At 43.8% G+C, this 15,759-nt stretch overlaps 2 protein-coding genes across 2 annotated transcripts in view; one reads left to right on the top strand and one right to left on the bottom strand.

Annotated features, from left to right (window-relative positions):
* Positions 1-5,231: 5,231 nt before the first annotated feature.
* On the bottom strand, positions 5,232-10,649 carry SDF2L1 (stromal cell derived factor 2 like 1). Its single transcript, XM_024219492.3, has 3 exons — positions 10,412-10,649; positions 8,712-8,908; positions 5,232-6,349 (listed from the first exon to the last, which is right to left on the bottom strand). The coding sequence occupies exons 1-3, from the start codon at positions 10,572-10,574 to the stop codon at positions 6,071-6,073; spliced, it is 639 nt and encodes a 212-aa protein (XP_024075260.1). The 5' UTR covers positions 10,575-10,649; the 3' UTR covers positions 5,232-6,070.
* Positions 10,650-12,304: 1,655 nt separating this feature from the next.
* Positions 12,305-15,759, top strand: part of YDJC (YdjC chitooligosaccharide deacetylase homolog) — a 54,819-nt gene continuing 51,364 nt past the window's right edge. The window contains exon 1 of the mRNA XM_024219512.3: positions 12,305-12,456. The gene's annotated coding sequence lies outside the window, so the exon portion shown is untranslated. The remainder of the gene's footprint in view (positions 12,457-15,759) is intronic.

A 15,759-nucleotide genomic window follows, 5' to 3' on the forward strand; every position in this document is an offset into this window, starting at 1 on the left:
TACACATTTACCCCTAAAAATTAAAACAAGGGCATCAAATATTTGGTACAGGATACATTTCAGACTGAACTACAAGTGTGTGGAATTAATTCAGCATTAAGCAGATACTTTGAAATAACTACAGCCTGTACATTCAAACTACAGTAATTAGATTTTACAAACCAACAATCCTCATATCACTTATTTAATAAAGTTATCCCCAATTCTGTTTTCCAAAAGTTTTTCCAGGTCCACTATTTTGAATTAAAATGGGTCACTGTTTCTCTTCCAAACTGTCCCTGTTACAACACTGATGTTCTCAAGGTTCTTTGTGCACCTTTCCCAGTTATTTATACAAATTATCTACTAAAGTCGCAGGCCCCAATAATTGAGTTTATGATGTAAGCTTACATGCAGACATTAGTTCCTTTCAGTGACAAATATTGTAAAAAACAGTTTGGTGCCCTAAGAATACAACAGGGACCAACTAAACAGTGTCCCAAATCTCACCATTTTCATCACAAGTTTCAAACTCATGTGTTTCATAAACCCCAGCTCCTGAAGTCAGGCAGGTACATGAGAATCTCAGCTCCACACACCCACCCCACCCTGCCCGCCCCCCTCATAAGTTGCCAGCCTTCACTGGTGTGGAGGAAAATGTGAATGCTAAGGGCTCCAAAGGTAAATAAAAATGCCCCAAATTAGTTATTTTCTAAAATCTCATTATTTTTAAGCCAATCTCATGATATTTAATACTTGGCATAGGGGACACTGAAGAAGAATAATGTAAATATCTACAGAGTGCTTCACACATATAGGAGAGCGTGCCATCACTGTTACAAGCCATCCGTTTCTACAGCTGTAGCACCACGTTTCCCAAATGCATTCAAGGCTTTTGAAACTGGTATTTATTAAATTGATTTGGGTCTGTGCTAGACCTTGACAATCCAAGCCTGGCTGTATTTTACAGCTAGGTCAATCTATAACAGTGGTTCTCAACCAAGAGTACATGTACCTCTGGTGGTACACGGAGGTCTTCCAAGGGGGACATCAACTCATCTAGTTATTTTCCTAGTTTTACAATAGGCTATATAAAAAGCACTAGCGAAGTCAGTACGAACTAAAATTTCATAGACAATGACTTGTTTATACTGCTCTATATACTATACACTGAAATGCAAGTACAATATTTATATTCCAATTGATTTATTTTATAATTATATGGTAAAAATGAGAAAGTAAGCCATTTTTCAGTAATGGTGTGCTGTGACACCTTTGTACTTTTATGTCTGATTTTGTAAGCAAGTAGTTTAAGTGAGGTGAAACTTGGGGGGTACTCAAGAGAAATCAGACTTCTGAAAGGGGTACAATAGTCTGGAAAGATTAAGAACCACTGATCTACAAGTCCTTTATCAGTCTGACTGCAGGTATGAGAAGAAATGAATGTGACACAAATATTCCTGTTTGGATGAAAGATTATTGAAGCATTTAAATTATGGCATCAATTCATTTAGAATCAGAAAATAAATTAATCTCAAGTTTCCAGATGTCTTATTTCTTAATTTGTCAAGACATCTGGAAAAAAAGAAAAGGGGGATGTCTTCATTACTGTTAAACTTGTTATATGGAGCATTGAGAAAATGTCAATATCACATCAGAGAAAGAAGTGTGCCTACTATAAGAATGATGGAGAAGGGCTTTAGAATGAGATAGCAGAAATCTGTGATTTAATAGATAACTGTCTGAATTCCTATCTTCAAAAACAAATAATGGAATATAAAGGAGGCTAAAGACCCCTTACTTCACTAGGTTTTTGCCTGGAAATCAATTTCTCTTACATATAAGAAATAGCACTTAGCAGTATGGATTTTTGAGTCTCATCCAAATGCAGAATGATTGCTGTACACACAAAACAATTGTTTATCAAAAATTTCACAAGGATTTTTCTTAAACCCGCAAACTGGAAATAAATAGTTGCATGATACGCCACAGTTTCACTATCAAGGAAATGATTAGTGTGTTTAAGGTGTTCTAAACATGGAAACCATAAACATAGAAAAATAGATTGTCTAGTCAGTCTCCCTGTTAGTATACCTAACAGGTTTTTTCTCACTATTGTTAATGATTCTCTGAATATCCAAGGCAAACTAACATTATTGTATATGGCTCTAATCCTGCAGACACTTGCCCAGGTCAATAGTTTTACACTTCTGAATAGCCTCATTAAACTGACCACAAATTTGCTGGACTAGGGCCTGAAGTGTTTTAAAACTTTGTTAACGTGAAGGGGACAAAATGACTTGTATCCTCCTAACCAAAATAACCACCTCCTGTTCTTTTCGGCTCTAGAAACAGCCACCTCAAGAACAGGGAAGGATATGCTTGTTGTGGAAGTCAAGCTGTATTGCAAAGTTAAAGATCAACTTGCTGAGGGACAAGCACTTCATACATTGACCCTCTGTGCTAAAGACTCAAATGTTGTAGGGAATGAGGAAGAGTGGTAGGGTAGATCTCCCTGGGTACTTTGGTAGGCTTTTACGTCTACATACTCAGAAACAAAAGTACTTGAGTACTTATAGCCCTACTCTCAGTTTTCTCTCTCTCATTTCTGCTTCCAGTCTTCTTGTACCAGTGGTCATAAGGGCAAGGAAAAAGGGCCAAGTCCAGCAAGCTCCTACTCAGTTATGGTAATGGGAGAGCTAAATGTCCAGGCCAACCATATGGAAGAGAGACTGCGGGGATATGAAAAGTTAGGTGGGTAAATCCACTGGGGAAACCAGCCTGCTCGTGTCCACAGGCACAATGCTCTGCCCCTCTTTTCCAGCCAACTCAAAATCTTCCACAGGACAATGAGTGCATATGCCTAACCTCCCACCCCCAACACCAAAGCTTCTGGGTTTGTACATAAAGGTCCTTGGCTCCTGGCAACAGTACAGATAAGAAGCTGTAATGCCAACTATCTAGCACATGCTGCCACCCCTCTTGAAGTTATTTATAATGCTGGCTTCAGGGGAATGGTCTTTCATAGAACAAGGAAGGAAAGAAGCAGCTTGTACTGCAACATTTAGAAGAAATATTTTTGTAATTATACATTTGGGTCTATCATTTATTGATCTTTATTATCTGTACTATACTGGGTAATACAAACATTGATCCTTCAGCCTGATCCAATTCCTACTGAACTCATTAACTTTAGTGGCAGCTAACCCTTAGTTCTTGTACATTTGCTAAAATGTTTGACTATTAGTTAACTGATTACATCTCAACTAAAAAGTCAGTGAAAAAGTCTGTGCACCCACAGTCTCCAGCTAAAGTACTTGCAACTTCTGAATAGCAATGTTTAGTGAATTTCTGCAGCAACAACAAAAAACAGTCTCACTCACCTCTTTTTGTAAGTAGGAAAAGCAAGTAAGTACTGCAAAAAGGCATGGCAACAGAAGAATTCTTCCACTGGCAATGCTAATTACAAACAACTCTGACTCTTAAAGGAAAAACTGAAGCTACCATGTGAGGCTTAACAGCATAAATGATCACAGGATATTAAGCACTTGTCACCACATTTAATTGCAGTGGGCTGTGTTTGAGCCAAGTAGTGGTATAGCTCCTGCATGCTTCACATTTGTAACAGTTGTGACAGTAGCAGTAAAGGGAGTAAATGTAATAGCCCAAGCCAATTTCCTGCTTCAGTAATTGATAGTTCAGTGATTCCAATTGTAATTAACAGTGTATTCTGGGAGATAAGCACGCCTAATTTAGTTTACCTTTCGCCCACCCTGCTGTGCTGAGCAAAATGAGGGCAATTTTTGTATAAAACAAATAGAGTAAGCAACTTCTATAGCAATTTGCATCTTTAAAATATTTTACAAACATTACTTAACCTTCCTCATACCCCATTGTGACAGGTGAGTGTTATTCCCTTTTTATAGGTGGGGAGAAAGAGGCACAGAGAAATTAAATGACTTTTTCAAGGTCACAGAGTTCCTCACCAGTACTCAGAGACATGAGGGCTTGAAGGGAGCTCGAGAAGTCATCAAGTCCAGGCCCCTGAAGAGGCGGGACCAAGTAAACGTAGGCCATCCCTGACAGGTCCAACCTGTTCTTACAAAACTTCCTGCGATGGGGATTCCACTTCCCTTGGAAGCCTATTCCAGAGCTTAACTACCTTACCACTAGGAAGTTTTTCCTAATATCTAAGGTAAGTCTCCCTTGCTGCAGACTAAGCCCATTACTACTTGTCCTACCTTCAGTGACATGGAGAACAGTTGATCACAGTCCTCTTTATAAGTCCTTAACATATCTGACGACTGTTATCAGGCCCCCACCCAGTCTTCTTTTCTCAAGACTTAAATGTGCCCAGTTTTTTAACCTTTCCTCTTAGGTCAAGTTTTCAAAACCTTTTATCATTTTTGTTGCTCTCCTCTGGACTCTCTCCAGTTTGTCCAAATCTTTCCTCGAGTATGGCACCCAGAATTGGACACAGTACTTCAGCTGAAGCCTCACCAGTGCCGAGTAAAGCGGGACAATTAGCTCCTGTCTCTTACATACAACACTTCTGTTAATAAATCCAAGAATGATATTAGCCTTTTTTGTAACTTCACATTGTTGACTCATCTTCAACTTGTGAGCCACTATAACCCCCAGATCCTTTTCAGCAGTACTACCACCTAGCCAATTATTCTGCATTTTGTAGCTGTGCATTTGATTTCTTCGTTCTATGTGAAGTACTTTGCACTTATCTTTATTGACTTTCATCTTGTTGAATTCAGACTGATTCTTTAATTTGTCAAAGTTTTTTTGAATTCTAATCCTGTCCTCCAAAGTGCTTGCAACCCTTTCCAGCTTGATGTCATCCATAAATTGTATAAGTATACTTTCCACTCCATTATCCAAGTCATCAGTGAAAATGTTGAATAGTCCAGACCCAGGACTGACTCCTGCAGGATCCCAATAGATACATCCCCCATTCTAATAGCAAATCATTGATAACTACTCTTTGAGTACAGTCATTCAGCCAGTTGTGCACCCACCTTATAGTAATTTTATCTAGACCATATTTCCCTAGTGTGTCTCGTTCTCAAAAATACATTAGCTGAGGTTTGCTCTTTTTTCTAAATCTGAACAATCACAAACACATAGCCCTATTCTCAATTCATCTGGTTTCTTCTAGTGATCTTTCAAAGTGATGTGTGAGTACAAAAACTAAATAAATAAAATAAAAAAATTAAAGTTCAAATGCAATTGCTCCTTCAGACTATTTAGAAAAATTTGTTTAATGAACAGAATTCTATAAATAGTAACTTTCTGTAACAGTTCTCAGAACAATCTTACCACTTAAGAAGTGGTAGCAGTATCACTACCAAAATGCAAATTCTTTAAAGCAAAAAAAAAAAAAAAAAAATAAACCAAACAAAACACCACACATCTAGAGTGAAAAATAACTGTCTTTACCCCATCTTACACAATATTTACATTTTCCAGTGGGATGTCTTTAAATGCAGATACAGCACACATTGAAACCCATTACAAACATTAGAAGCAATTTTCAAGTGAACTACAATTTTTTTCTGGAAGATTGGATTGTTGATTCCATCACCTCTACAAGATGCCATGTTTGAGAAATATTTTCCCCATTCTAGATCTATTCCATCTTGTCATTTAGTAACGTTCATTCACTAAACAGCAGAGACTAGTTTCCAAAATTTTAATTATAACTGCAAAAGGAACACAAAATATAAATGTGCATTATATTTGGGATTGATCAGAGAGATGCTTTACTTCAAATCTGTCACTTCCTTTTGGATTGGGTAGAGGGGAAGAAATAAGCAAAGGGAATTACAGTGAAAACTAACAGAAACACAAGCTTTTCCCCACCAATTAAATTAGAAAATTCAAACAGTACTTTGCCAAACAAATTTCAATATGTGATCCAGGAAATTGCAGTTCCCCACAGAAGTGTTGCATTCTTAGAATATCCTAATGCCCTTCTGTTGTACAGAGAGTCAGTTAAACAGACAAGACAGTATTTACAAGAGATCCAGGATTGGCAGCTCCTACTCCTGGATTAACAGATACATTAAAGTCCTTTAACCATTCATAGCTCATCGTGTTTTGCAGGGTCCATGCTGGGTTTAATGAAAACTCCTTCCATTGCCATCCAGTAGTTGTGATGATTAGGAGAATGCATGCCATGAACTTCCCGTTGGCCTCTGATTGGGTGGCCATATTGTTCTCCCGTTATTGAAAGGAAGACGTCAGTTCCTATGTGCTTGAAACGCACTGCATCCTCCCGCTCCCAGTGTGTCCCACTGCACTGTACTGTCCATATATCCAAGTCATCTCCTTCACCATCATCACCAAAGGCACTTACTTCCTGAATTAGAAATAAGGGAACACCAATGATACTTAAGACACCAATCACTCAGCCAGCAGGGGGATTGTAAAGACAAGGGTAGGTGGGAAACAAAAAGTGATGTTGTATTGCTTTTATGACAATGGATCTAACCCGGATGGGATAATTTGCCCCCTCTATAGTCCAGAGGTAAAATGCCCAAAATAAAGGCATTATGAACAAAAATAAAACAAGGGAAACGGGACAACCTTTTCAATAAAAAAAACACCTTGAAAACTAAAGAACAAAATACTCCTCAGATACAGGGCTCACCTTCCTTCCTCTCAGCAAGATAGTATGGCATCAATCAGGTATTTAAGTCATTCTTAATAAACATTTCCTCTCCGTCATTTATTTTATTACTATTTATATCGCAGTAGCGCCTAGAGATCCCATTGTGTGAGGCACTGTACAAACACACAGTAAAAAGACAGTTCTCAAAGAACTTAGAATCTAAGTAGACAAGACAAATGGTGGGAGACCATGTGACTTGCCAAGGTCACACAGTAGGTCTGTGACCAAGTCAGAAATAGAACCCAGGTCTCATGTATCCCAATCTAATGTCCTATCCACCGTACCATGCTGCCTCTCAGGAAGGAAGACTCTAGTGAATACTTATGGAAACCCACAACAGCTAAATAAGAAATTTATTTTAAGACGTACACTGGAACGCCACTATAACACGTCCCGTGATAACGCGAATTCGTTTATAACGCGGAGCGAGTCTGGCCCCGGCGGCTGCAGCAGGCGCGGGGCGAGTCTGGCAGGCACGGGGCGTTTGGGATCCATGCCCCAGCGGCTGCAGCAGGAGCGACTCTCCCTGCAGCCCCAGCCCGCCCCTGGGGTTCTCACCTCTGTCCCCAGCAGGGCCGGCTCCAGCCCGCATCCTTCCCCCTGCGGACCGATGTAGGGGGCGGCAGCGCGGAGGAGGGAAGCGCCCTGCTGGGAGCGGGCTGCAGAGTGGCGCGGAGCCCTCCCGGCAGTCAGCGCGGCAGTCTTCGGGGGCCCCGCTCCCCTGGCCAGAGCACCGGCCGGAGCGCGGCAAGCCCCGCATCCCCGCTCTCCCGGCCGGAGCGCGGCCAGCCCCGCGGCCCCCACCTCCCACAGCCAGCAATCTCAAGTGCCGTCCCAGGAATCGGGCCCTGCCGGCCCTGGCGGCAGGAGGGGCCGAGTGGCCAGCGCCCCAGATGAAGGAAGCCCTGGCCGCCCCCCTTCTCTCTCCCCGCCTCCCTCCTTCCCCCTAGCCAGGACGCGGAAGCTGAACACAAGTACAGTGGAACCCCGCTATAACGCGACCCCGCATTTACCGCGATTTAATTTTTTGGACCCCAATGATCGCGTTATAGCGGGGCTCCACTGTATTTTCAAATTTTGCAGAAGCACTTGCTTAATGATGAGGGAGGGAGCCGGGAGGACTAAGAAGGGGAAACACTGATCTTCAGAGAAATACAAAGATGAAGTGTGGAAGTGTGGAAGCAAAGGGTTCTTTTGATGGGGTGGGGAGAGAGCAAAATGAGGATAGAGAGAGACTTAGGGTACGTCTATACTTACCTCCGGGTTCGGCAGTAAGCAATCGATCTTCTGGGATCGATTTATCGTGTCTTGTCTAGACGCGATAAATCGATCCCGGAAGTGCTCGCCGTCGACACCAGTACTCCTGAGAGGAGTATGCGCAGTCAACGGGGGAGCCTGCCTGCCGCGTGTGGACCCGCGGTAAGTACCTTGTATTTCGAACTAAGATACTTCGACTTCAGCTACGTTATTCACGTAGCTGAAGTTGCGTATCTTAGTTCGAACTGGAGGGTTAGTGTGGACCAGCCCTTAGGATATGTCTACACAGCAGCTGGGAGGGTTTCCCAGCATGATTAGACAGACTACTCGAGCTAGTGCACTAAAATTAGCAGCGTGGCTAAAGAGCGGCGTAGGTGGTGTCTTGGGCTAGCTGCCTGAATACAATTCTGCCTGACCCCTGGGTACGTACTCGGGCAGGTAGCCCAAGCCACTGCAGACACATTGCTATTTTTAACATGCTAGCTGGAGCTGAACTAGTGTGTGTCTGTCTACCTGCACTGGGACGCACCCTTCCAGCTACTGTGTAGATATACCCCAAGTGACTTGCCCAAGCTCACACACAAAGTCTGAGGCAGAGTAGGTCTCACAAGTCCCTGGCCAGCATCCAAACCCCTGGACCGTCTTTAGTCTCATGCTGGTCTCTAGCTTTGCAAAAACTTTTACTTTACCAAATGACTGCTCCAAATTAGGGTGAAGACTATTTTAGACATTTTTTCCACACACAAGAGAAATTAATAAAGCACAAGGTTTGAAGCACAACTCACCATCTTACCTGATTATTGGACAACGGTGACGGGAAGTGATGTGTGTGTAAGTTTTTTCCTGTGTTAACATGGGTAAGTCGGATTGCTTGCCCACACTTCACTGGTGTTCCTCGTTGGCAAGTGTCGTCATGTTTCCCTCGAATCCGCCAGTAACTGTTAGCATCATCTGAAACTTCAACTCCAGTCACCGACTGCTGCCCACTTCCTGTTTCAAAATAATTTAAATGGTAGTTGACCTAACCCACCTTTCACCAGTTCAGGGAATCAAAAATACTTTATTACTAAAGAACATCAATCTATTCAGACTAATAATTGGAGGGGAACAGCAAAGGAGGGTTGCAAGACTAATTTCCCTTCTCACCCTATTTTTACACCACCCCTGTCACTAGAACAGCTTCTAGATCAACATCCTCACCTGTGATGCAAACCCAGAAAAAAATATATACTGAACAGTTGAGAAGCAGAAGAGTCACTAACACACAAATATTACCAGGGGATAACAGGATTTTCCCATGCCAGGATTTTCATAGGTGTTGTGCCCTCACATCTCCCCTACTGACTTCAATAGGAGTTGCAGGTACTCTGCACCTTAGAACAGTGGTTCTCAAATCAGGGGTCCAAGGCCCCCAAGGGGGCCACGAGCAGGTTTCAGGGGGGCCGCCAAGCATGGCCAGCATTAGACTCGCTTGGGCCCAGGTCAGAAAGCCGAAACCCCACCGCATGGGGTTGAAGCCTGGGCCCTGAGCCCCGCCACCTGGTGATGAAACCGAAGCCTGAGCAATATAGGGGTGGGGGGGGGGGGGGGGAGGACGCGGCATGAGGCCCCAGGCAATTGCTCTGCTTGCTATCCCCTAACCCCAGCCCTGGCTTTTATATGCAGAAAACCAGTTATTGTGGCACAGGTGGGCCATGGAATTTGTATAGCATGTTGAGGGGGCCTCAGAAAGAAAAAGGTTGAGACCCCCTCCCTGCCTTAGGATATCAGGTTCTGAAGCTGTTGAAACTGACGACTGCTCATTAAATTAAGCATTTTTAAATTAAAGTGTCTGTTGCCAATGGCTCCAGACCCCCTTTTGGATACCCCCTAACTGTTCTGCGTGGCTCAGTCCTGGATATTTGCTTACTCCCGCTCAGGAAGGAGTCAGGCTCAGTGGTAAGTGCTGCATGTGAGAACTTGCCTGGTGATGTGGCCTCCATATGAAAAACGAAACCTGCGGGATACTAGCAGGACACTTTGGCATTTTCTCTCCCCCGCCCCCGGGCTTTGTGCCAGAGGCATTTGTCCACGGGAGCTGCCCTTCCTTTCACCCTCTTCCTTCGCCCCGGTGCGAGCCCCCGTAGCAGCACTTGCCTGTCAGCCGACTTCTTCAGGAGCCAGCCAGCCACCCTCCGCACATCTCCTGCCCCCGTAAGCCTCGGTCCCGCCCCCTCCCGGCGCGGGGAGCGCCTGGGCCAGCCCGTCAGCTCGGCGGGCAGGGCCCCGTCAGGGCTCCCCTCTCACCCAGACCGTCACAGGGCAGGGCTCCGGCCTTAGCCCACGCCCACCCCGGATGCCTCCCCGGCATCCCCGTCGCCCTCCTCCAGTCCCCGCCTCCGAGTTCTCCCGCGCTCCCCACCCGCCGCCCCCTTCCTCAGCCCGGCCCGCCGGACCCCTCCGCACCGCCCCCTCAGGCCGCGGCCTCCCCCCGTCTCCGGCCCCGATCCTCACCCGATCCGTACTTGACCTCGTGCGAGTGCAGCCGCACGTTGTGGCGGGTGTTGAGCAGCTTCAGCACCGACCCGCAGGTAACAGCGCCCGGCCCGGGCTCCCTGCCGCGGCCCGGCTCGCACAGCAGCGCCAGGAGCAGCAGGAGGCAGCAGCGGCGCCGCATCTCTCCTCAGCCCGGCGGCCCCGGCGCCCAGCGGCTCCACACACAACCAACCAACCCGCCCGCTTCCGCAACCGACCGGCACCCCGCTTCCGCATCCCGGCCAATCATACGACGCCAGCACCGCAGCCTGCCAATCCCCGCCCGCCTCTCTTCCAACATCGCCTCCGCATTGGGCCGCCACCTGCTGACCGCACAAAGCTTACACGAAGGAGGAGCCCATTGGCCTAGGGAAGATGCCAAAACAGCCAATCAGAAGAGGCGGCGTGGCACCTCTCAGGGAACGGACCCAGAGGGAAACTAAAAGTTGGAGTCCAAGGGAATTAGTCAGTGGGGGCAGGTGGGAGCTAACAGGTGGATTGGACCTTAGATACGTGGGGGGCTACCTCATGGCCAGTCCCTGCTATAGGGATTGGCAGCAACAAGAGGCCCAATTGTCACTCCTTGCGGTGGCACACAGCCAACCCACCCCAAAACATCAGTGTGTTAACCTTGTGCCTAGCCACCCTCCCCTGGCACCCGCACATCAAGCAAAGCATCAGCATGCCTCAAGGCCAGGCAGTGACACTCCCCTTGCACTGGAACATCAGCACAGTACCATGAGTAGAGTTGATCTGACTTTTTTTATCCACTGAAAATTCCTACCTTTCAAAAATAAACAACCCCTCCCCCCAAAACTGGAAAATCTTCAGTTTTCAGACAAAAAACCCAACACAAAACCAAAAAGATTTCTTCGAGGACAGCAAGCACGTTCTGCTAAAATATTTGTTTAGTTGAAACCCCAATTTTCAGTTGCAAAAATGGAAATGGAAAGTTTTTGCCCAGCCCTAATGATAAGGCGAAAACGGGACCCTCAAATGGCCTGGCAATGAGACTGGGCTATTAAATAACATGGCATCCTGGAAATAACAGTTCCAAGAAGTTCAGTATCAGAGGGGTAGCCGTGTTAGTCTGGATCTGTAAAAAGCAACAGAGAGTCCTGTGGCACCTTTAAGACTAACAGATGTTCAGTGAGCCTCTCTGCCGCATAGTTCTTGTCGTTCACAATGCCACATTTAACAAAGAGCTGAAAAGAAAAGTCAAAATATTGTAACGGATTGGTTAGTATGTGTGTGTACCACTGCCCCTGTACTGGATAAAATCAGCTTCTCTACTATTTGGCATAGCCAACATATTGCTAACAGCTAATAATGACTTTCATTCAGCTCAAGTGATTGTGTGCCTGTGCTTTTGGAGCAGAAATGTCACTTTTTTATCCCAAGTGCTACTATGAAGTTATTGTAGCATAAAGCAATTATTAAATTATAAAAACTATAACAAAAGTACTCTGTATAGAAAGTAACTGAGACAATGGATCCTTTTTCACTCCTAGTGCAGTTCTGCAGACTGAAGCAAATTTTCTTTCCTTACATGGTTCTGGAAAGAAGAAGAATGTGTTTCTCATTACTTTATCTACAGGAGCAGCTGGGGCAAGAGGTGACACTGAGGGAACTATTATGTGGGCTCTCTTAGGTATGCATCTGATAGTGGATACAGGGCCTGTACAACATACCATGTTCATTGCTGGAAGCATGGTGTGAGGATGCCAAGCTACCAATTTAATGCTCCTATGAGGGCAACATAGGTAATTTTCTTGGGACAGAGCAAAAAGTCTCCAACCCTCCAAGCCACAAGGAGGTAAATAGGAATGCAATTGCATGTGTGCAACAGCTCAGAAGTGGGCTCTCTAAGTTATCCTGACCTGGATAGTTTGGGCAGCACATCACCACTTTGGGCTAGTGAGAGCGTCATGAGATACTCAGCTGACTCCATTTTCCACCAGTGCTGAATCCGTCAAGCCCTTTGCTCCCCACATGATGCAACTCATTCATTCGCTCACTCAAAGGTTTGTTATTTGAGTTGTTGATATTAACCTATTACATAAGTAGAGAAGTGTCTCTGACTTTTGGGTTATGCGTGTTCAAATTGCCTGTATTAAATTAAGCTTCAGTCCTAAATCTCCCTCAACCACAACTGTACCCTTACTCCCCACACCATGTACATTGCTGTTCATCAGAAAATCATTTTCTATTGCTTGATGTTTGTGTCTGATCCAAAAGAATGCAAATGAATATGGTGCATTGTTTGGCACTTGAAACCTTATTTCTGTTTCTTCTAAGAGGCTTTCCTCTTCTTCTAACTAAGACAACAGCTCACTTTTGTTACTGTTTTTTAAACAGGGCAAAACAGATGTCTGTGGTTGCCGTTTTAGCCATGGAAAATCAATCATATGGGGCTTTAGCTGGCACCTGTTTATCTTTCTGGGAGGTCACTAACTCCCAGTGCATTTAGTACAGTTTATATGGTGCTCCCTACAATGCGTTTCAGTTGTACTTTAGAAACATAATTGGGTTAGAAAGGTTGCCAACAAAGAACCCTATTAGTGCCAAACAACTATAGCAATTAACAGCCACATTGTTGCTATAGGAGCTGTTGTTGTTTTTAGTAGGCGGCTGTGAGCTGCAGGTAAACTCTCCCCTGAAATTATATGATGGGGGTGGGATTGAGATATATGTTTCTTGGAGGGGAACATTATAATTTCTCTTTATGCACATGAAACAAAAAACTCAGTGAAACTGAACCAGTATAACAGACCAGACCAGCAAACAGCTAGAATGCCTTAGGCCCTTAGTCACTTAACCTTACAGTCCTTAAATTGTAGTCTTGATTTTTAGAGATACTAAGCACTCACAACTTCCTTTCCACTGTACTTGTGGCTACAGAGCACCCATGAAAATCAGGCCATAACTGACTTTGCAGTAGGAATCAGTCCTGGATTAGAAGTGCAGGGACCCATAAGATACAGGGGTGTACCTTGAGAGGAGTATTCTGGCACAAAGCACTTTATTTTACAAGAGGATTTTCCTTTCTATTATATTGGTCTTTGTGAAACAAGCTTTGATCTTTCTGTTTAGTGTGCATGACAAAAGCACTAACTGACAATGAGGCTAACATGGCAGGCAGCTCTCAGGTTTGATCTACACACCAAATTGTACCGATTTAGCTGGACTCATGACACTTCATATACAAGTGCTTGAGTATGAAGAATGTGATAGGACTCTTGGCTTCTAGTCCTCAGATTGCTGCTAATCTGAGGCAAGGCATTCAGGGCCTGATCCAAAGCCTGTTGAGGTCAGTGGGTGTAAATTAAGAGTCATTCCACTGAAATCAGTGAAATTACAGTGGGGAGAAGGAAATTACCTCCCTAACTACTCTGTGGCTCACTACACCTATTTTCCTTTGCCACCTTCTTTCCCCCCACATTGATAAACTGGTTGTAATGATGCTTCTCCAGATTGAGTACCGTAATTTTATTATCTCACTTCATTTAGCATAATGGGGCCCTGATCTCAGCTGGGGCTCTAAGCACTGCAGTACTACAAATAATAAATAATAGTAATAATCATAATAGGAGTCAATCACCCAAGGAGAGCTAGATGTAGTTAAAAGAAAGGGTAGATTGCAAAGAATTTTTGGAAATGTATAGCTCCCTGCCCCCTAACAGACATGTCATTTGTGGAGTGGGGGCCGATAATAGGTATTCAGGTGTGTTAGCAATACATGCAAATAAATAAAAGAAATTTGACAATAAAATACAAATATATTTGTTTTATTTTAAACTGGTAGGGTTTCAAATTTTGGGGAGAACAGTTGATGATTTTCGGCTGCTGTCCCCTGTGATGCTAGTCCTTTGAGAAAATGAGGATTGCCTTAGAGATTCTACAGAATTCTGGCCTTCAGTGTCCGGTAAAATAGTCGATGATTTTCTATTGCTCCCCTCCATGATGCTAGTCCTTCGAGAAGATGAGGTTTGCCATAGAGGTTCTACAGAATTCTGGCCTTCAGTGTCCAGTAAAACAGTTGACGATTTTCGGCTGCTCTCCCTGGTGATGCTAGTCCTTCTAGAAGATGAGGCTTCCCATAGAGGTTCTACAGAATTCTGGGCTTCGGTGTCTGGTAAAACTGTCGGTGATTTTCTGTTGCTCTCACTGGTGATGCTAGCCCTTCGAGAAGACAAGGATTGCCTAGAAGAGTCTATAGAATTCTGTCCCTCAGTGTCCAGTAAAGCAGCAGATAATTTTCTCTGGCTATCAATGGGAATGATAGACTTTCCAGAAAATGACATTTGTCTTAAGGCTTCAACAGAATCCAGACCTTGCAAATCGTCTCCACTTTGTGGTATATCATCGGGGAATTTTAGAGGAACTATTTCAGTTATTTCTGGCAGAGAAGAGATGTTTTGTTCAGTGGGTTTCTCAATTAATTTTACCTTGCCAGTGATCATTTTTGGTTTAGAATGAGCGGTTTTTTTGTCACCACTCTTTGAACTAAGCTTTTGGGGTTTAGTGGGTCTTTTTGCATGTACCTGCTGATATACCTCAGCCCAATCAATCTGTGATGATAACCTTATGCCGCTGCCCTTTAATTTTTTAAAGCCAAACATTATCTCAAGAAGTATCTTTGTTACAGGAACTGAAATAAACCCAAGTTTCTCTGACAGTGACTTTTCATAGTTATACTTGTACAATACATGTCTGGCTGCATTTTCAACAAGAAAGTCAACAATCTCCTCTTGTCTTCTGTAAAGCTTGCCTTTCAAGCGTCCACCTGATAGATCTTTTTTTAAAATCTGTCTGTAAAACTGATGTCTTGAAAGAAAACGACCAGTAGACTATCCATAATTTCAGTGGGCAAAACAGAAAAAAAGGTTATTCATTAAAAAGTCTATTTAATATCAACATTTTAAATGTAAAATTTAGTAAGTTAAGTGTTTTAAACCTATGGGGCCCAACTCTGCAACCACTCACTAGTATATCTCCATGGATTTCCATGGAGCTATTCTTGATTTATACCAATCTGAGAGCAGAATCAAGCCCTTTGGGCCAAGTTCTGCTCTCTGTTAGGTGTAAATTGAAATCAATAGAGTTAGTCTGGATTTCCACCAGCCTAACTGCAAATAGCATTTGTTCTATCAGCTGTGCATATTTTGCAGCAGATCCAATGTGAAGGGAATCATCCAAATTTTGGTTTTGATTGCTGTTTGTATTTGATTTCCTTTTTGTTATTTGAAGGTGGGGGAATGCAACATTTTGGGCTAGATTTTTAAAGGTATTTAGGCCCCTAAAGATGCAGATGGGCACCTAGTGGG

This window comes from Terrapene carolina, unplaced genomic scaffold (assembly GCF_002925995.2).
Source record: "Terrapene carolina triunguis isolate 2854851 unplaced genomic scaffold, T_m_triunguis-2.0 Scaffold234, whole genome shotgun sequence".
Taxonomy (NCBI): Eukaryota; Metazoa; Chordata; order Testudines; family Emydidae; genus Terrapene; species Terrapene triunguis.

Coding starts and splice junctions, on each gene's coding strand:
- SDF2L1 (XM_024219492.3), bottom strand. CDS start 10,574: ATGCGGCGCCGCTGCTGCCTCCTGCTGCTCCTGGCGCTGCTGTGCGAG. Junction 8,909..10,411: donor CGAGGTCAAGTACGGATCGG/GTGAGGATCGGG, acceptor ATTTTGAAACAG/GAAGTGGGCAGCAGTCGGTG. Junction 6,350..8,711: donor CACCGTTGTCCAATAATCAG/GTAAGATGGTGA, acceptor TTTCTAATTCAG/GAAGTAAGTGCCTTTGGTGA.